This window comes from Carassius auratus, chromosome 36 (assembly GCF_003368295.1).
Source record: "Carassius auratus strain Wakin chromosome 36, ASM336829v1, whole genome shotgun sequence".
NCBI classification, from domain to species: domain Eukaryota; kingdom Metazoa; phylum Chordata; class Actinopteri; order Cypriniformes; family Cyprinidae; genus Carassius; species Carassius auratus.
In genome coordinates, this window is record NC_039278.1 from 17,906,248 (window position 1) to 17,927,260 (window position 21,013).

The following is a 21,013-nucleotide window of genomic DNA, read 5'->3' on the forward strand; positions in this document are numbered from 1 at the left end:
TTAATATTTACAAGCTGTACTTTTGTTGTAAACAACAGAAAACTGTATAATAAATAAACTTTTGCAAGTAACAATGAAAAAGTTCCATACCTGACTCGGTGAGCTGGTTTGACTTTGGTATAAGGAGAATTTGGCCTTGGCTGGGTCCTCTGATGTTGGACTGAGAGGCTTAGGATCTGACATGGATCGCTGAACGCTCTTTATGGGCCTTGGAATAGTTTGATGCCTTTGTGGTGACTCTGCAGTGAAGGCCTTTTGTTGGGGTGTCACATGTGCCTTGTTAAGTTTCTCACTGGAAGCAAAGGTAGTCTCCAGCATACGATGGGGTGACAACGGAGACACTGGAGAGTACAGTACTTGTGGAGATTTGGGAGGTTGACGGGAAGGAGTTTCATTTTGCTGCTGAGCTTGCTGGTATCCAATATCTAATGGGTCTGGCTTCCTCCTTTCAAACTTGGTTTGCATGGAACCAACTAATTGCAGACTAGTGGAATAGGGGCTAACAGTAGTTGGAACACTGAGCTGAGGAGCAACCACTCCTTGGGATTGTGGCTCTGGATCAGTTTGACAGGCTAAACTCTCTCCCTTATGGGTCCTTTCTGGAGCGGATATGTAGTGAAGGAGTTCAACCTTTGATGTTTCAGCCATAGTAATGTGAATAGCTGGAGAAATTCTACCCAACTGGTCTGAGTCAGTCTGACATGAGGAGTCATTGGTGGTCTGAATGGCAATGCTAGATTTAGATGCATCACTCTTAGTCTCTGCAGTTTGTTCGGAGTGCTTTGAATATCTTGAACGTCTGCGGCGTATTGGCTGACTTTCCCAATCTCCCTGGTCTTCTTCATCTGTCTGAACGCTGCAGTCAGCTATACGTCTAGTTCTACGACGACGTGACATGAGTTTATCCTCTGTGTCTTCATCATCTGTTTGGACACTGCAATCTGCAATTCTCTTGACTGACTCATCCTCTGATCCATTCCTCAAACGAGGCATAGAGTTTTGTTTCTTCATAAGCCAACCATCTCCATGATCTTCACTATTTTTAAGGGACATCTCTGAAGAAGAGCTTGGCAAAGGCCTAGTAGACACCACTGCCTGGACCACCTGCCCATCAGCACATGGCAAGATCTGCACACTCTGGCCCTCTTGTGGAATAATTCTACCACTCTGATCATAGATAATTGAGATGGTTTGAGGTGTAGTTCCACCAACCATTACACCTTGAATGGCACCTTGAGCTGTTGTAGCTGCTGCTGCAGCAGCTGCTGAAGCAGCCGCTGCCTCTGCTGCAGCTGCTGCCGCTGCTGCTTCAATGGCCGCTGTTTTCTGCCTTTTTTGTTCTTCTAGCTGCTGCTGGAGTTGCTGTTGCAGTGACTGAATGTGGTCTAGCTGCATCCTTTGCTGTGCCAGCTGCTCTCTATGCATCACAAGCTGGGTTTCCCTCTCAGCCTGCTGCTGCTGAAGAACCTGCTGCTTGATAGTCTGTAGCTCTTGAATCTCCCTCTGCATGAGCTGATGTTCTTTCTCTCTGTGCCTCTGGAGCTCCATGCGGTCCCTCTCCAACTCCTCTTGTAGACGTAGCTGACGCAATTTCTCCAACTCAACCCGTTCTCGCTCTAGCTGCAAGAGCTGCTCCTGTTGTAGTCGCAATCGTTCCTCTTCTTTTTCCTTCTCAATATTAGCAGATGTGGTTATAGTGGTACTGGCAGATGCATCTGGAAAAACTCTGGTAATTGTCTGGGTTTGTTTTTGAGGCACTGTTAATATTTGAAATTGTGTTTGTGGTTGACTTTGAGTTTGGCTTTGTTCCTGACCTTTGACCAATGACTGTGGTTGAGTTTGGGGCTGTATTGGGAGTTGTGATTTAGTACCTTCTGCTGAAATATGAGCCAAGGAAACCTGTTCATTTCCAACCGATTGAACTGGCACTGTACTAGTATGTGCTGACTGTATGCTTTGCATACCCAAATTTGAAACAGGTTGACCAGTTTTAGGTGATGCAGTTGTTGACATATTGCAAGGTGCTGTAGGCTTTCCCAGATAAACTGGAGATTCCTGGGAGGTACTAGAAGCTGGCACACTTCCCGATGATGTATCTGGTGGTGTTACTGAAAATCGATTTGGAGGTGGATACATGTAGGGTCCTTGGGTATTAAGAGGCATTCTTGGGGTAACTTGAGGCAACCTGGTGAGGCTAGCCAGAGGTACAGCAGTTACATTGGCTGAAGGGTAAGATCCATATACTCCACTTAACATAGGATTGACAACAGGGGCAGGCTGGGTGGTGATTGGCAGGGTGGAGGCTATTGGGGTGTTGATAGTAGAATATATCATGCCATCAGCTGTCCTTACAGCAGGGGGATACAAAGACCTTAGGCTAGCTTGTCTAGCATTAATTAAATTTGTAAGTGTTTGACCATTTACTGTGGGTCTGCCATCAGGACCATACAAAAGATTGCCTCTAATAGATGCTAGGCCTTGTTGAAGGTTAAGTCTTCCTATGGGACCTGCTCTCCCAGCACCATACTGCAGAAGATCAGGATTACTGGTGTAACGGCTACCAAACTGTTCCATGGAGTTAAGAGCAGCACACATTCTGCTAATCTCTCTAGCTGTAGTGGCACTATACTGTGCAAGATTTGAGTCTTGAAAAGCACCAAGGTCACGTGAAAGATAGCTATATTCAGCATTTATATTGGACATTGAGCCATATCTTCGCAAAGGTAATGGTGGAGCCGAATCACTTCCTTGATGGCGAAGATCTGTGTAAGATCCATATTGGGCACCCATTCCTAGATATCCTGCTTCATAAGCCTGCTTCATGGTGCTTAAATCCACTGCTAGGTCCCCAGGATCAGTTTTTTGATAATATTGGAGACTTGAACTTGCTAAATCGTGGTCTGACATTGATGGTGGGAGTCGTCCTGGGGGAGGCAAGGTAAAAGATTTGTGTTCATCCGCAGATGCTTGTATATTTACTGTTTGGTAGCCATCTTTTCCAGTTTGGCTTTGCTGCCCAGGACCTTGGGATGGCTCAATAGAAGGATCTGACGGTGCTGTTTTTCCTCTTTGAGCAAATGGGCCTGAGCAACTACCTGCAAATGGCAAATTGTAGACAACATCACAACAAGCTAACTGATTCTCTGGTTTAATCTGTCCGGTGAGATCTAGAACATCTACTGGTGGAGGTGGCTCCTCCCTTTTAATAAGCTGGGTTACTGTACCTCCCTGAGTGCCATTCTCATCCAACTGCACCATCATTACCTGGGGCTTCCCTGTGGAGAGATTCATTACAGCAGGCTTGTTCTTTAATTCCAAAGCCACCCCACCATATATGTCATGACCAAGTGTAGGGGTGGTAGATGCAGAGCATGATAATTGTGGTGGAGGTAGTGGAGATATTTTGGTAATGGAACTAACTACTGTTTGGGTGCCTCCACCAGTGTTCTGACTTACCACCAAGTCCTTCTTTAACAATATTGGTTGCACCTGATTAGCTAAGTTGTACCGGGCAAAAGATGCATTTTGTTGATGCTGCTGGAGCTGTTGCTCAAGGATCTCTTGTTGCTGCTGTAGCTTCTGTTGCTGCTTCTGAAGTTGCTGCTGTTGAATGCCTAAATTTTCCAGACAAGCATCAATTTTTGGAATGGATGGATCTGTGATAATTGGCCTGGTTTGGGTCAGACAGACTGCAGATCCAACTCCTTGACCATAGTCGACTCTATGTTGTAAAGGATCTCCATATACGACTGGTTGCTTTGGCTGTGATATGAACATAGATGCTGCCACAGTCACACTTACAGTTGTTGGTGTAGTTGTTGACACCTGAGGTTGTGCCTGTGCATTTAGATTCATTATAAGAGGTTGTACAGCAGTATGACGATTTGGTTGTATTTCTGCATCAAATGAGTATCGACGTGTATCAGAAGCTAGAGATGTTAGGTCCATACCCTGATCTGTCATAATAATTGGAGCAGGCTTCATTGGTGCTCTAAGATCCACTATATTACTACCTGGGGCAATTGTGCTTTGCTCTACAACTCTTGAGGTACCAGGTACTGTTGAGATTCTACACAAGGATATGTTTCCCGCAGGAAGAGATCCACTACTTTGAGAACCAGCAGAGGTGGCAGTGCTCACTCGTTCTGATATCTGTGTCCTTTGCAAGCTATTTTGAGGTGATGGGTGGGCTGGATATTTCTGTGGTGAAGTGGGTGACTTTGATGTTGCATGTTGAGTCTGATAAATTGTCTGTTGGCTGTCTTTTGTTGGTGAGGACAAAGGTGAGGTGGAGGAATTCACTGTCACTGGTTTGGTTTGACTGCTAGTTCCTGATCCCAATGTAATCACCATAACAGGGGAATCTTGGGAGGACTGCTGTCTTGAAAGACGTGGTGCCCCAGCTCTATGAGGGACCTGAGAGGTTTGAGTATGTGCCACTGTAGAGGTTGTACTAGGTGCAGGGGTACGTGTTGGACTTTGTGTGGGGGAAGTGGAAGGGGATGTTGAAGGACTTGAGCCTTTAAAGTATGAGAACATCTTTGATGTTAAGGAGGACGCTCCAGGATCAGGCACTTGACCCTGTACTTTCCCCTGAACACCAGGTCTTCCTTGAGGCTGTGTAGGAGGAGGATGCCTAACTTGAGATTGTGGGGAACCAGTAACATGGCTTCCTTTAGGGGATTGGTTGCTCATTCTAACTTGACTCTGTTGTGTAGCATGCACTCTTTGTGTCCCTCGTCCTGAAGGATCATTTCCAGATAATGAAACTGGAGCTGAGATCTGGGTAGGACTTGTACCTGGACTCAAAGAAGTTGTTCCAGAATCTAAATGGTGTTTCTTGTCTGTTTGAAGGACTCTTTCCTGGTTTTGTTGTCCTTGTCTTCCTGGTGCCCGTTGCTGCTGCTTTTGCATCATCTCTGCTTTTCGCATTATTTCCTCATAAACCTCTTCAGCACTTTTTAATGATTTATCTGCTGCAGAGGGAGAGACAGCAGAGGTTTTCTCTGTTGGAGAGTACAAAGACATAAATGTAGGCAGATTATATTCACTGCCAGACTTGTACAGCTTTGAACCCATCTCAAATCCTTCAGCCTCTGAATCCATCGAGGGAGAGTATTCTGAGCAGGATGATCTATGGAGTTCTTCCATTTCAGCAGCTTGTCTGAGCTCCTCTGTTGGGGATGCATCTTCAATAGGTGAAAGGTTACTAGGAGGTGTCTTTGACCTCTCTCTGCGCCTTTGTGCCCTCAGTTCCTCTTTATCCCTTTTAGTTTTTCTGGCTGTACTACGAATCCTTTGCTGCTCTAAGTCTCTCATCTTCTCCTGCTCTCTCAGAAGTTCCTCTTCTTCTCGCAATTCATCTTCTTCTGATGAGTCCTCAATGGTGGGCAGTAGTGGACCATGGGATCGATGCCTTGCTTTTCTTTGCTGCTTTGCTTCCTCAAGCCTTTGTCGTCTGCTAGGACTGCTATCACTGTCATCTTCCATTGATGACACAGAGGTTGGAGAAGTTCCAGAGGTATAACTCGGTGTGGTTGCAGGGAGAGTTGATGAGTATTCTCCCCTTGACCTTTCTTCAGGTGACCCAGTAAGGCTTTCCATCTCAAGCTCAGGCTCCCTGAGGTCATGATCTGTGCTGAGTTCCATGTCACGATTGTAGCTGTTTGTATTATTTAGCTCAATAGTTTTAAATCGTCTCAGACCACCTTGTGAGGCCATCATGTCATCCGCTTCGCCTGATTTATAGCTATCAGTGCTTTTAGTGTCTTCTTCAAAACTGCTAGATTGCTGTGTCAGACGACGTCTCTCTTTTCCTAGATCTCCACTGTGTTTATGGCTTCTTTTTGTCTTTATGTGGCCCTCAACATCTTCTGTATCTTCCTCATCTGCACTCATTTCCAGAATTTGTCTCCTCATGAACTCTTCATCGGTCAGGTCTTTCTGTGACTTCTTCTGTCGAGGTGGTAATGGAGAAAGGCCACTTTCGCTACTGTCTTCCACATAGTCATGTCTTAATTTACAACTGAGATCATCTGATGCTTCCTCATCAGACTCATATTCCTGATCTTGTGTTATAGACAGAGATTGAGGTCTTTGCTGTTCTGTGGTGTCTCTTCCATCACGATGCTGTCCTTGGTCAGTGGCTGTATGTGACTCCAACAGAGGTCGCATAGAACTTTCCAGTTTTGTTAGTTCAGATGGACTTGGGGGGCTTCGTTGTTCAGAGATCCCTCTCTCACTAAGCTTCATAGAGTCCTCTTGGATCAAGCCAGTAATCTCACTCTGGGAGCTGGATATACCATCTGAGGAGTAGCCTGTATCACTCAGGCTCTGTGTGCTAGACTTGTTGGAATCCTGTAAATAAAGGACAGTGCATTAGGTCATAGGTCATATGAATATATCAATTATACTGAAAGATTTACAAAATTATCAAACATAAAACATTTCAAGTTTATTAAGAACAATATACAAAACATGCAAATGGCATACATTACACAAGCATGCAAAACCTGGAGGGTATGAGGTCAAAAGTGAATCTAAATCCTAATGAAAATTTTAGTAAAAGTATTATGAAAATCATACTAGGTAATAATATAAATAAAAATGGCATGCATCTGTTCCTTGTAATGGATATATATATATATATATATATATATATATATATATATATATATATATATATATATATATATATATATATATAGTTTACAAATGATGCTCATCACTGTGCTCTTGTAACCATCAGGCACTGGAAATAGTGATTAACCACTGAGACGGTTAATTTTAAACTGGTTTTAAGTACAATTGATATTGGTTAAATTATTCCACTTATAACATTCCCATCACAGAATACTGAAGTGATCTGTTATGAAAGACATAGACAGTGGTGATGAGGACACGGAGGGCCACTCACGTCATCATGTTTAGATTTCTGCATGCCACTACTTTTCTTCTCATCTTTTTTATCCGATGTTCCCTTTTTAGACGTTGCTTTGATGTCCCCCTCTTTTTCTGTTTTGGACATAGCTTGTTTCTTGTTAATGCTTTGATCTTGTTTTTCTGTCTCAGCCTTAGTTGCAGGAAATTGTTGAGAGGGGCCCTTGGATTGTGGCACCCTTTGTTTTACCGGAGAGAAAGGACCACTTACTTGGGAACCAGGTGGCTTTTGCTGCTGAGGGCCTGCAGGTCTCAGTGCAGCTTGCTGACTGGGCCCTCGCTGTTGTTGTTGATTGGCTGGGCCTGGTAGTCGGGGAGATCCAATGGATGATGGCACAGGAGGAGAAATATCCCCTAAGCTCCCTGACATTGCTCTCTGGGTTTGGCATGTCAAGCACAGCCATTCTTTCTTCTGAAAATGAAAGGCAAACATGAAATAAGTATCATGAAACAATTGAGATATAAAGGGAAAAAAACTGAAAACAAGGTGAAAGTGTCAATAGTCAGATTACAAGTGATTTCTTGCATCACTCACCACACTGACATTCTCTCTCACTCTCTCAGCCTTTTTCACAGTATTATTGTAATTTAAAAGGGATTTGGTCAAGCTGGGCAAGCAAGAATAATTGAGGCCTGGCAAAGAATGCAACCTTTTCTCAAAGGTCTTGCTGGCTCTCTTCAAAGCCACTGTGTTTTACACACACAATTATTTAGCCTCTGTTAAGTTCAGTAAGACACACAAGCTCAGAATGATGGCTAATTTCATCCACAGCAGGAGACTCCTGTGCATTCAAAATTACAAAGCATTTAATTCAACAATTTAGGATTGTAAGATACTAAACATGACATTATTAAGAAATCATTTTAATTTTGAATTTGGATGAATAGCTCACAAAACTTTCAGATGAATCACACATCAGCTTTTCATTTCTAAATGCTCAAAAATGCATGTTGCAAACACTCACTGTGCAGTCCATAATAAAAAACATATAAAATAAATAAAAACACTAGGAATATACAAACTAACATCTAGGACAGTCAGATGACTTCATAAACCCAGATAGTGATATGCAAAAAGACTAAACACAGTGATATTATAATCTCATAAACCAGTTAAACCCAACTGTATTGATTATTATTCAATACAGTGGCTAAATTAACAAAAAATAAAGCATCAACAAGTGTTGACATTTCCCAACAGCACAGCAATAAAGACTTTATGAACTACTTTACTTCTAAGATCAATACTATTAGAGATAAAATTGTAACCATGCATCTGTCAGCTATAGTATCGCATCAGATAGCGTGCTATAGATTGCCTGAGGAACAGTTCCACTCATTCTCTACTACTGGAGAGGAAGAATTGTATAAACTTGTTAAATCATCTAAACCAACAAGATGTATGTTAGACCCTACTCCATCTAAGCTCCTAAAAGAGGTGCTTCCAAAAGTCATAGATCCTCTTCGGAATATTATTAATTCATCATTGTTATTAGGATATGTCGCCAAAACCTTCAAACTGGCTGTTATTAAGCCTCTCATCAAAAAAACACAACTTAACCACAAAGAACTAGTTCATTACAAACTGATCTCGAATCTCCCATTTCTGTCCAAGATATTTGAAGAGGTAGTATCCTCACAATTATATTCCTTCTTAGAGAAAAAAGGTATCTGTGAGGATTTCCAGTCAGGATGGTTTCTAGATGGTTGCTTCCTGGCAAAAGACAAAAAACCCACCATCACCATTTACTAGATATGACTTCGACGCCTCAGTGAATATCTACAGGATTCTAATGATGTCTTTAATTTTTTATAAATTTTTAATATCACTATTTAAAAAAAAAGGTCAATCTGGTTGGCAAAGAACATTAGCATGGTTAATTTAAATGCAGATACTAAATGAATATAACCTAGCATACCAATGCTCTATCCAGTTATGGATTAATGGGGTCCAAAGCCAGGACAGTTCATTTGTAAAGTAATATTCAAGATTGCTTGCAAAATACACTACTGTGAACAACAAATGTTTGCTAACATTATTCAGTCAATCCACAGGACCTGAATTAGCTAATTGCATATCTGTTTTGCTGTCTGTGGTTTTCGCTCTAAGTTCACAGTGTGTCTCCCAATGTTGCCATCAAGCAGGTGGAGACTTGACTGTTTTGCTTGTTGGGATAAACGTTACATTCAGTAGATTTCAAATATGTTACATAAACCACTTTCTTAACAAATTGCTGCATGCATCTGAAAGAGCAGCTACAATTTAACTTTCAAAAGGCGGCCAAATGAAATCAAAGCGAAGGGCTTGAATTTGACACACCACTCATGTTCAGCGGACATGGTATACAGCTCTCACACTGAAATTAGTTCTCTCCGCTATAAAAATACATTTTTGTAAATGCAAATGACCACTTTTAATGATTAGCATATAGATTAGTTTGTTTTCTAAAGCATCTTTCCTCCTGTTAAGAAAATATGGCAAGTTCTGGTCCCTAGTCACAAGCCATTACACGCAGCTCAGCGCATAAAAAATAAATAAAAACAAGAGCTAGATCAGTATGTTAGCAGATCAGTTTAAAGACATTTTAACTGCACAGAGGAGGGTAGAAATGCCCACAGCTCTTAAAAGATTCATTTTAAGAGACTGTGGGTGTAAGGCCTTAGCCTCTGTAGCGTTTTACATAAAACTGTGTAGCTCAATGCCCAATGGGAAAAACACACAGGCCACATAATGAATCACTCTGAGATTAAGGGGACAGAAAGCAAGAGAAAGTATGAATGTTTGTATGTTTAATCTGTGCAAGCTTGATTTATCTAAGTTAGGCAGGTTTATTAGAATTGATTACACAGATTATGAAGCAAGATTGCACATTAAAGGTTTTATATTCATTGCAAATATTAACAGCACCCTAATAACAAAAATCTCCACAGATGGAATTTCTTGTCACTGCTTCATATCGACATCCAAGAAAAACCCACCCTTTTCCTCTACCAGGCTGCTTGTTGCAAAGAAAACATGTCAGTCTATTGTGGTGAAGAATTTGCATAGAGAATTTTGAAAGCAATAATTGATGTATTTTACAGCCCCAGTAAGTTTAGTCTGTACAACCGAGTTCAAGCAACATGCATTTGTATTATTATAAGAATGGTGTCGTAAGTCTAGCCATATGAAATGGATTCGATCCGTTTATAGCCTACCTCTTGTTTTTTCCATTTTATACAACAACATGCAACGCCAAATCAAGCAATAAAAGGTGAATATCACAAATTAATGCACTTGGCCAAGCAGGGAACAGAGTTTGGATGGCAAATGTCTACATTTCTGTCTAAGCAGCCACTGATCTAAGAATAACTGTGGTTAGGAGAAAATGTAGGCGAAATACATACATTATATTATTCATTCAGTAGACATTCATCCAAAGCAACTTTATAAATAAGGAATACAACATTCATCTTAAGAAGGCAACAGAGCAAGAAGTGCTAGCAATAGAGATTGCCTATAATAGTAAAGACCAGATCAATGCAAATATTTTTTGCTATTTTTTTAAATAAAGAGAATGTAAAACATTTAAATATAGAGAATTTAAAACTAAAGTATGACACTAACAAATGCAACTAGAAATGCATCAGTAAATGTTGTCATCCTAATCTTGTTTAGGGATTTTGCAGGTTATGTTAACACAGTTATTACAGGACATTGGGGTGACATGCACTAGTGGTTACTCATGTGGACTGGTATCTCAAAGGTTATAGGACCAAACCCCAAAAAGGATGATTTATGAGCTATAACCACTGTGCCTGCTCCAAGAGCAACAGTCCCTAAGAAAAATAAAGTAGAAGTCACTTAAGAAGTGTGTGCTAAATGAAGAATAATGTAATCATAATGGTCCTTTTTATAAAGAGTACGGAGACATAAATTAAATTTGCATATAAGTTAAAGTTAGAGACTTTGAGATTAGAATTTTGAGGTTTTCCATTAAATATTAGAATCCCAGAGGTTTAACCTTTCATGACTTAGCTTTTCAGTTGAAATGTGGCAACTTGTACATTTATTCCAGACAAACAGAGCCATCCACAGTCCAACAAATTAAATTAATTATTCTCTGTAAGATATAAGATTTACATTCGACAGCAATGTTTTCTAAATCTGAAACACAGACAGTGAATATGTACAGAATATTCAAAATTATTAGAATCCTCCAGAGTCTTATAAATAATTAAATATAGAACATTACATTTAAATAAGATTACACTTTTTAATGTATATTTTTTTAACATTTATCTGATTAGACAGCTTTGTAAAATAATCACACAAAAAACTATATCATGTTTTCCAGATAAATATTAAGCAGCACAACTGTTGAAAATAATAAGAAATGATTCTTGAGCAGTGGTGGACAGTGATGGAGTAGCTTTACTTCGTTACTGTACTTAAGTACATTTTTCAAGTATCTGTACTTTACTGGAGTAGTTTTATTTGGAGTAACTTTTACTTTTACTTCACTACATTCCAAAGCATAAGATCGTACTTTTAACTTCGCTACTTTTCATAAAACATATCGTTACTCCCTATAATATATCACGTGCTCCGACACGCAGAAGCGGTGTCTGACTCATCATGAACGAACTGAGTCTTTTCAAAATAAACTTTTAAATCGGATCGCGAATCGCACCATACGATTCGTTTACGAATTAGAATGATCCGATTGCAGCTGTTCTGGAGTCGACCACTCACTGATTCAAATGAACAGTTTAGTGTGAGTCTACAGAAGTAAGAACCTGGAGATCTTGTGAGCGCGTGCGTCTGATGTTGCTAAAAGTAAGTTATTAATGTCGGAATTTAGAATTAATTATTGTAACTGAAAATTATATTTTTATTATTTATTTTATATATTTTATTTTGATAATTTAGAATTATTACGGAAATATAACCTTTCTTTTGTTTCAAACAGTTCATTGAACAATAATAAATGAAGTACCTGAAGCTGACAAGTAAATGTATAATAATTAGCAAAGATAATTTAGCGCTGTAAACGCGCGTGTGAGGGGCGGAGACGCGCCGCGGAGCGTCAGACACGCGTGAGGACCAAACACAGCAGAGCGGTAGGAAACTTCACTCCTCTTATTATTTATCTTTTCCCATAGCGGTTTATTTTTAGATATGTGATTTAAATCTTTCATAGAGTTGTAGAGTTAGAGTTATTAGACAAATATAATTATTTTTTACATTCTTTGGTCGAAGTTTTCAGATCGGCAATTCGGAGCTTGTTCGCGACTCTGTTGATTCAGATCGGGACTTCGGAGCCTGTTCGCGACTCCATTGATTCAGATCGGCACTTCGGAGCATGTTCGCGACTCGGTTGATTCAGATCGGGACTTCGGAGCCTGTTCGCGACTCGGTTGATAAAGATCGGGACTTCAGAGCCTGTTCGCGACTCGGTTGATTCAGATCGGGACTTCTGGACTTCTGAGCATGTTCGCGACTCCGTTGATTCAGATCGGCACTTCGGAGCCTGTTCGCGACTCGGTTGATTCAGATCGGGACTTCGGAGAATGTTCGCGACTCGGTTGATTCAGATCGGCACTTCGGAGCCTGTTCGCGACTCGGTTGATTCAGATCAGGACTTCGGAGCCTGTTCGCGATTTGGTTGATTCAGATCGGCACTTCGGAGCATGTTCGCGACTCGGTTGATTCAGATCGGCACTTCGGAGCCTGTTCGCGACTCGGTTGATTCAGATCGGCACTTCGGAGCATGTTCGCGACTCCGTTGATTCAGATCGGCACTTCGGAGCCTGTTCGCGACTCGGTTGATTCAGATCGGGACTTCGGAGCCTGTTGGCGACTCGGTTGATTCAGATCGGGACTTCGGAGCATGTTTGAGATTTTTTTAAATTCAGATCTCGAAGCAGGAAGTGTTTGTCAAACAGTTAATTGGTGATAAATGAATATTTGGACTTGAGGCTTTTTTTTTTTAGACGAGTAACGTTAGACAGACATGAATGTTTATTCAGAACCGTACTGAAAATAAGTAAATATTGTAGCTGATGCTAAATGTCTAGCAGGCTTGCTGGTGCTAACTTGAGGTAATTTTTATAAATAATGTCCAAATATTTTTATTCAACCACCTATATATATATATATATATATATATATATATATATATATATATATATATATATATATATATATAATGTACATCACAGTGTAAGCTTCACAGTGAACATTACTCTCGTCAACGTAGTCCATATCAACAACAAAAATATATCTTGACTCCATATAGTGGTTATTTTGGAAAAAATCCCAGGTATTTTGAGCAGTAGGATTATAAAAAAAAAAAAAAGTGCTAATATAAAATTAAATTAGCCTATATAAAATTGCAAACATCTATCTTTCAGTACTTTTTTTACTTAAGTACATACAAAATTGAGTACTTTTGTACTTTCACTTGAGTAAAATTGAAAAAGGAGTACTTTTACTTTTACTGGAGTATTATTTTATTATATGTATCTGTACTTTTACTCAAGTACTTGATTTGTGTACTTCGTCTACCACTGTTCTTGAGCAGCAAATCAGCATATTAGAATGATTTCTGAAGGATCGTGTGAAACTAAAGACTGAAGTAATGATGCTGAAAATTTTAGCCTTGTATCACGGGAATAAGTTATATTTTAAAATATATTAAAACAGAAAACCGTTATTTTAAGTAGTAATAATATTTCACAATATTAATATTAATATTCAAAATAAATTCATGAGACTTTATTTCTAAATTTTACAAATCTTACCAACCCCAAACTTTTGAATTGTTTTGTAAATAAAATAAAATAACCTTTGTTATTAAATATGTAAGTTAAATATGTAATTTGCGTAAAGCAAAAAAAGTCTATCTTAAATACTTATAATCAAGTTTGAAGATATGAACGAATCAGAACTCATCTCTGTAATATGGAACTACACCTCTCCACAGGTTACAGGAAAGAAAAGGGACAGCTGGATTGATCCTCACAGCGAGCTATGCTGACTCACCTTCTGACCAGACACCTGCAGGTCAGCATGAGCTGCGGTTACATGTCAAAGCAGGTGTATGTTTGCGTATTTGTATAGACATTCATGGGAACAGTGGTGGTACTTAATGATGGTACCATGTGACGTTACATCTCTGACCGCATCATACCATGTGAGCATTACGATTTCTGGTGGCTATTACAGTGGTATTGAATATCCTTTTGATATCTATCAGTGCATATGCTTTGGTAAAAAAAAAAAAATTATAAAACAACTATTTATTTATATATAATTTTTTATAGGTTAAAATAAAAGTACTTTACATTTTTTTACTAAATGGGATTTTATATATATATATAATCCCATACATGTATAAGCATAAAACCAGAAGAGTGCACTAATATCTGCCAGGCTGTGGTTCCCCTGTTTCACCTGAGGAGGGCGCCAGAGAGAGCACAAACCACAACATTTTTAATTACCTCACATTGGGACACAGGTGCAACCACATGCTCATACTCGCAGTCCATACACTTGCTCCACTCTGCCATAATTCCCATTTGCCTGTTGACATAAACAGCCACATGCGCATGCATGCCACTCATGTCTCGGCAGGACGCTTCCACCCCTGCTGACAGCCCACTGGGCACAGGTACTCATGCTGACACAGGAAATGTCAATGCTCATTAACGGCCAAGACACACCCACTCAACCTTCCTACACATCACATATCTGACCCTGACTGCCAGATTCCCATCAGCTTATGCTCTGGATCCCTGGACGCCTATGCATTTAAACTATTTTTCTTTATCAATCAGCTTTGACATTTGAGTACGACATTTACAGGTAATGCAGTCTTATGTGGCATCTCTCTCAGCCATTCTCAAAACTAAAATGAAAATTTTTCCAGATAGAAAGAGCCAAAAATTTGAAAGATGGAATGAGAGAACAATCAACAAAGATAGATAGATAGATAGATAGATAGATAGATAGTATTTTATGGTCTCAGACATAAGGTCTGTGCTATATAAACTGGCTTTCTAAGCAACTCTTGCACTGATTTATGAATGTCACATGATCACATGCACGTGCATTCATCTGTCATGCTCTGTTGTGTAATGATTATGTGAGCATGCGTGTGTGTGTGTGTGTCAGGACAGGGTAAGTCAAGAGATATGTGGGTTAATCCGGTGGGGCTCCTTCAATGGGCCACGTGGGACAGCACACACATACACACGCACACACACACACACAGATCCTCCGGGTCTGCTGCCCTGAGTCTGAGCCTGCACTGGATTACTGAGAGTAGGAAATGAAAGATCATCCAGCAGAAAGGCACTCAAAGAGCACCCATTCAGATTCCATCAGAGAAAAGAAAAGGGGGAGAGAGATAAAGATATGGAGAGAAAGAGCCATCTGCAGTGCACCCGCGTCCACCTGAGTTAAAGCATTGCAACACATGTGTTACAGTAATTTGCTCCTGTACCGCCTCACTATCCATTAATAGCACCAGGATTCATTCACTGCAGCATAAACCCTGGAGAACTGAATGCCTTTCTTCGCTTGTTGCAAGCAGAGTTTCTCGACTGAAGCTCCTGCAGCACCTGAGGCTAACAAAATACTTTCAATCATGTTGGTAATTGATTTTGCTGTATATTAGGGGTAGAGAGGCAGTTGTATTGCACAACGCAAAATAATAGAAAGGAGGAACGCAGACGGTTAGACGTTTTTTTTTTTCACAAAATGAAGAGATTTTTTCTGCTTTCGTTATTTTCTCAATTGCATATCTAATATAATAAATGTTAGATTTTACATTAAAGAAATAGTTCACCCAAAAATGAAATGTACTCAGTATTTTTAACTTTTCTTCTGCTATGTCCAAAAAATGATGTTAGACAGAATGACCAGCTCAATTATTCACTTTCATTGCGTGGGGATAAAATGCAATAAAAGTGAATGGTGACTGAAGTTCTCAGTCCTTAATATTCTGTCTTATATCTCCTTTTGTGTTTCAGAGAAGAAAGAAAGTCATATGGGTTGGAGCGATATGAGAGAGTATAAATGATGACAGAAATGCCATTTTGGGTTGAACTATCCCTTTAAGCGGTGCATTCTCTGTGATTTATGTTTTGCATTACATAACAATTGTTCTATTATTCAAATTATTCTCTAACTTTTCTGGCCAGTCAAAACTGCGAAAGACAGAAAATGTCTGGATATTAGAAACAAGACGACATGAAAATAAAAAATGACTATTTGCATTATGAAAGGAATATTTCAGTCAAAAAAAAAAAAAAAAACATTGCTGTAAATTCCATCACCCTCAGGCCATCCACGATGTAGATGAGTTTGTTACTTAATCAGAACAGAGAAATAAGTTTTAATTAACAAGAAGACTTTTTCATTGGAGAAAGTAGACCCTTATTTTAGCCAGAATCAACTCTTTGAAGTTAAAACGTCCTAATGCCAAATTTATTATAAACACAGCTTTTCACATCACAAGACGTTAACTGGACTGGAGTCATGTGGATTATTTGGATGTTTTTATCAGCTGTTACGACTATCATTCTGACGGCACCCATTCACTGCAGAGGATCCATTGCTGAGCAAGTGATGTAATGCTGAATTTCTCTAAATCTGTTTTAAGAAACACTCGTCTTATTTTGCACAATACTGCACGTTATTTTAAAGAAAAAAAGGTTGTCTTTTTTTTATGCTGTTATCATAATCCAATAACTTTCCCTGCCTCTGACACATTTCTTTCCTGCTGATGTAACCAACAAAATAACACAAATATTTGCATAATTTTACTGACTAAGGAAAGGATAGCCTATGGTTGTGAAAGCACAATCAGAGAAATTTGTTAACCAGGTTCTGCTACACCATTTATACTGTTTTAGATATACAGCATTTGAGTGAAAAGAACTGATTTGCATTATTTACAAATGAGAGTGGCAAATAAACATTGAGTAATGTGAATATAATAATGTGCAAATACAGAATAAATTAGATAAAGTACCACTATCAAAATAAATCTACATGCTGGTAAGCATCATAAGTTATTTCTAGCTGAAATGAAAATCATTCTTATATTTTGCTGCTTCTTATATTTTGCTGATTTAAATTTTTCCTTTCTCTTTGGAGTGTTACAAACTATTGGCGCATAAAGAAGGTCTGTAAAGTTGCAAAGACTAAAGTCTCAAATCCAAAGAGATATTCTTTATAAAAGTTAAGTCAACCACTCCCCCCTAAAACGGCTGTTTCTAATACGCCCCCACATCTCTACGTCATGATGTGGAAAGATTCACATAACGCTGCCATAATGTTCACGCAAAGAAATAAGGCGTATCTTTTATTCTCTCCGTTTCCGCCGGCGCCATGTCATGGAGTCGTTGTGTGTTTCCTTGTGAAAGCGAAACTACTTTGTTTGTCCTTCCAAAAGAGTTAAGTTGTAGGTCAACACTGTTCCTGAACATTCCAACCCAAATATTCAGATGTGTGCAGCAAACTTTATGGAGAATGAGGACTATTTCCTGAACCAGTTATTTCTTACTTTATTGCTTAAATTATTCAGTTTATAAATGTGCTTCACACTCCATCTGATGCGAAATAAACAAATATCCAGAGTTATTCAGTTACTCCTAACAAGTGCACTGACTGAACTGTTAAAAGAGAACCGATGATGGGATGTGCACGAGCAGAGCAGCTGGACTGGGAGACGGCATAGTATGTTAAGGGGCATAACATTTCTGTCACACGCTTGAGGCATTCAGCCAATTACAACGGACTGGATAGTTGGCCAATCAGAGCAAATCTCGCTTTTTCAGAACAATGAGCTTTGTAAAAAATCAACGTGTTTGTTAAAAAAAACAACTGACTCTAAACATTTGAAAGTATAATTCCTTATACCATGATATTTGTTTGTTAAGCCCACCTTTACTTGAAACAATGAAGCCCTACAGTATCTCTCTCTCACACACACACACACACGGCATGGGCCTTAACAGCACACGTGTGTCGCTGCAGGATAACAGGCTGTCATCAACGATTAAGCCCGTGCGAGCACACACTGTTAGTTCCTCTCAGGGCCGAGGAGGGCAGGGTCATGTATTTGCGCTCTTTATTTACAGCTTGTGTCACTGTGCATCAGTCGCTTCGAAATGAAATCACACATTGCTTGGTGACAGACAAGGTGTAACGGTAACAACAACACACACACACACACACACACACTGCAAACCATATCAGATGTTATCTGTAATGAATTAAGTGCTGTGTGAAGACTGTTGCCCTGAACAGCAGCTTCCTGCGGCCCATAATGCTCTCTGATTACCTTAGTGGGGGCACAGATCTCTTGACTACACCTTAGAGCATTCGACTCTCAACCCAAACATATTTTACTCCAGACAGGCAGAAAAAGTCTAATATCCAGGCACTGATGCTGGATGGTTAGCTTATTCTTATTGGGGTATTTGTCATTTGGCAGAAACTTATATCTGAAGCACATTTGCTACAGCCACGCGTGGGTAAGTATCAAGACACAATGGTGAACCTAAAACATTTCGATTATATCCCAGACACTTAACCACTATAGTATCACTAATAAATGTCACACTATTAACCATAATCAGGGGAAAAAAAAAGATTCCACAACAAACACATTGCATTCTCAACATAGCTAAGTACAATAGGTGCTAAAGTAGGTGTTAGCATAAATTGTCTTTTATTGTCAGTTTTCACTTTCAGGACACCAATTGTAATGATGGAGCAATATTTTGATGATCTCACAAGTTGAATTCAAGTTACAATAACACGTTTATAGCTAGCTACCTGACTATTAACTTACATTTGAAGGTAACTCACTTGAAAACTAAGGTTTCTTCCCATCATAGTGCAGAAACACACATGTACAACATGCTCTGGTAAAGCGTTCAGGTATACATCTATAGAGAATGTTCCCTGGCCAAAAAGACAGTGGGAAATCTCCTGAAATATCCCACTGAGGGCAGGGACTCATGTGAAAAGTGTAAGATCAGGGCCTGTGTGAATTAAGTGCCTAAGGGGAGGATTATTCTTATAGGAACTATTCTTCTGTCAATTTAACTGCTTTTGGTTAAAGCATAACCGGAAAAAGACTTATCTGCTGGATTTTTAGTCTTGCTGTGAAATAAAATGACTCTTTATAGTACATCGCTTCACCAAAAATTCACTATGGTTACTATAGTTTCTATCAAAAATACCATAGTGACTACAGATATTGGGTTTGCCATTCCACTTTTAAGAATCGAACTAAGAAGTGCACAGAAACATATCTATGATAATAAATGATGAGATTCGGTCGTGGACGACCAACTCCTGCAAGGCTGACCTACAAAATCCTGGGACTGATTGTAGCAGATGGAATAAAGTTATCGTATTAAATGTCACAAGTTCATTTAAGCACTTAAATTGATCTGCAAGAGTGATTGCTCCCTCCAGTAACAAGAACTCTTATGTTTTATGTCAAATAAATAAATAAAAATTCAATTGTGGTAGTAAAATAGTTGTTTAAGAGGTTTCTAATGCAAAGTTACATTTCAGACATGGAAATGAGCAAATATTCTACTACAGATCTGATTCTTGGAATGACAGCACATGACGAAAACAGTAAAATATCATATTATTTAAACTACTTGTGCAATACTTACTGAGGAATCATGAACTAAACCAGCCTGACTAGTAAGCCCTACTCATCCAAACAGTTGGCACCACTTTATAAAGCAAATGGAGGTCAATAGTAGCACTCTGAGTTAAATGTTTTTCCAAATTAAATCTTACACCTTTTATTTTTTTCAGTTTAAGAAATAGTTTAGAATGCAGATCGAGGACTATTCTGGACAGAACTGAAGAGTGCAGAGTCATGAGTCTAGATTTCTACAGATATCTGTTTCCTCACTTGGCACTTCTCATTTTCCTCTCCTCTCATTTCTGCATCCTTCACTATCATCTCATCATGTCTCAGCATCCATCTCTCATTTCTTCCTACAATGCTCTCCAGTTCTGATGAAAAGATATGCAGGGCTGGCCGGGAGAAGGCAGCCAATGTGAATGGGAGCTGTTTGAAAAGGCCAATTATATTTGAGGTGATTTACATCAGCCAATCAGCTCAGGCAAGACTAAGTGCCATCAGGAAGTCATTATGAGTCAGGAGAGCATCAGTGAATGTAGCACTATATCTGTGTGTCCCTACGAATTAATGGGTTTGGCCAGACCACTAATTCAAGTGAAGAAAGACTTAATTACACACCGTACAAAGACACTCAAGAGAACAGTTTGGTGTTTCCCGCTAAGGAATTGACTTGCTAGTACATTTACATTTCTATTCTTAGTAAAAATTGAAAAGGCAGAAAACGACCCAAAAAAGTTCAAATTAAGTGGCAAAACTAAGGCCCCAAGATCCAAAGACAAAAAAAAAAAAAGGTAATCCAGTTTGAATGTATTAACAAAGAATAAAGTATACAAGGATAAACTGGATTGTCATTTTTCTGTTAAAAATTGCAAATGAGATAATTAAATAAAAAAGGCTCCAGGTTTGCTGTTTATTATTATTATTATTATTATTATTATTATTATTATTATTATTATTATTAATATTATTATTATTATTAATAATAATAATATTAATAATAATAATAATACATACTATTAATTTATTCGTAAATTAAAAATAAGCAAAAAAATAATATTTAATATTAAAATAGTCTTAAAATACACTGTAAAACTAGTATTTAAGGAAAATATCTTTATGATAATAGCTTAGCTTAGCTTAGCTTAGCTTTAAAATGCTTTAAGCTTATTTTTAAGATCAAACTATATATATAAATTAAAGTGTTCTGCAATTCAACACAAACATGATAAGATATATTGTACCTCACAATTTCTGGAATAAGTACATGGTTGTTAAAGACGTGAAATATAAAGTGGAATAATCTAATCTTTGATTACTCCTAAAACAAGACAATGCTTACAAAATCAAACTAATAGTGAACTCGAAAATATTCACTATAGAATAAGTTAAGCACTTTTGTGGCT

The 21,013-nt window shown here is 38.8% G+C and overlaps 1 protein-coding gene across 1 annotated transcript in view; it reads right to left on the reverse strand.

The window, feature by feature from the left end:
- The window catches only part of LOC113055488 (protein bassoon-like), a 48,703-nt gene that overhangs the window by 9,316 nt on the left and 18,374 nt on the right, over nt 1–21,013 (reverse strand). Inside the window, exons 2-3 of the mRNA XM_026221842.1 lie at nt 6,917–7,351; nt 91–6,357 (exon numbers count right to left, since the gene is read on the reverse strand). Of these exons, the coding sequence (XP_026077627.1) occupies nt 91–6,357; nt 6,917–7,351 (6,702 nt within the window). The remainder of the gene's footprint in view (nt 1–90; nt 6,358–6,916; nt 7,352–21,013) is intronic.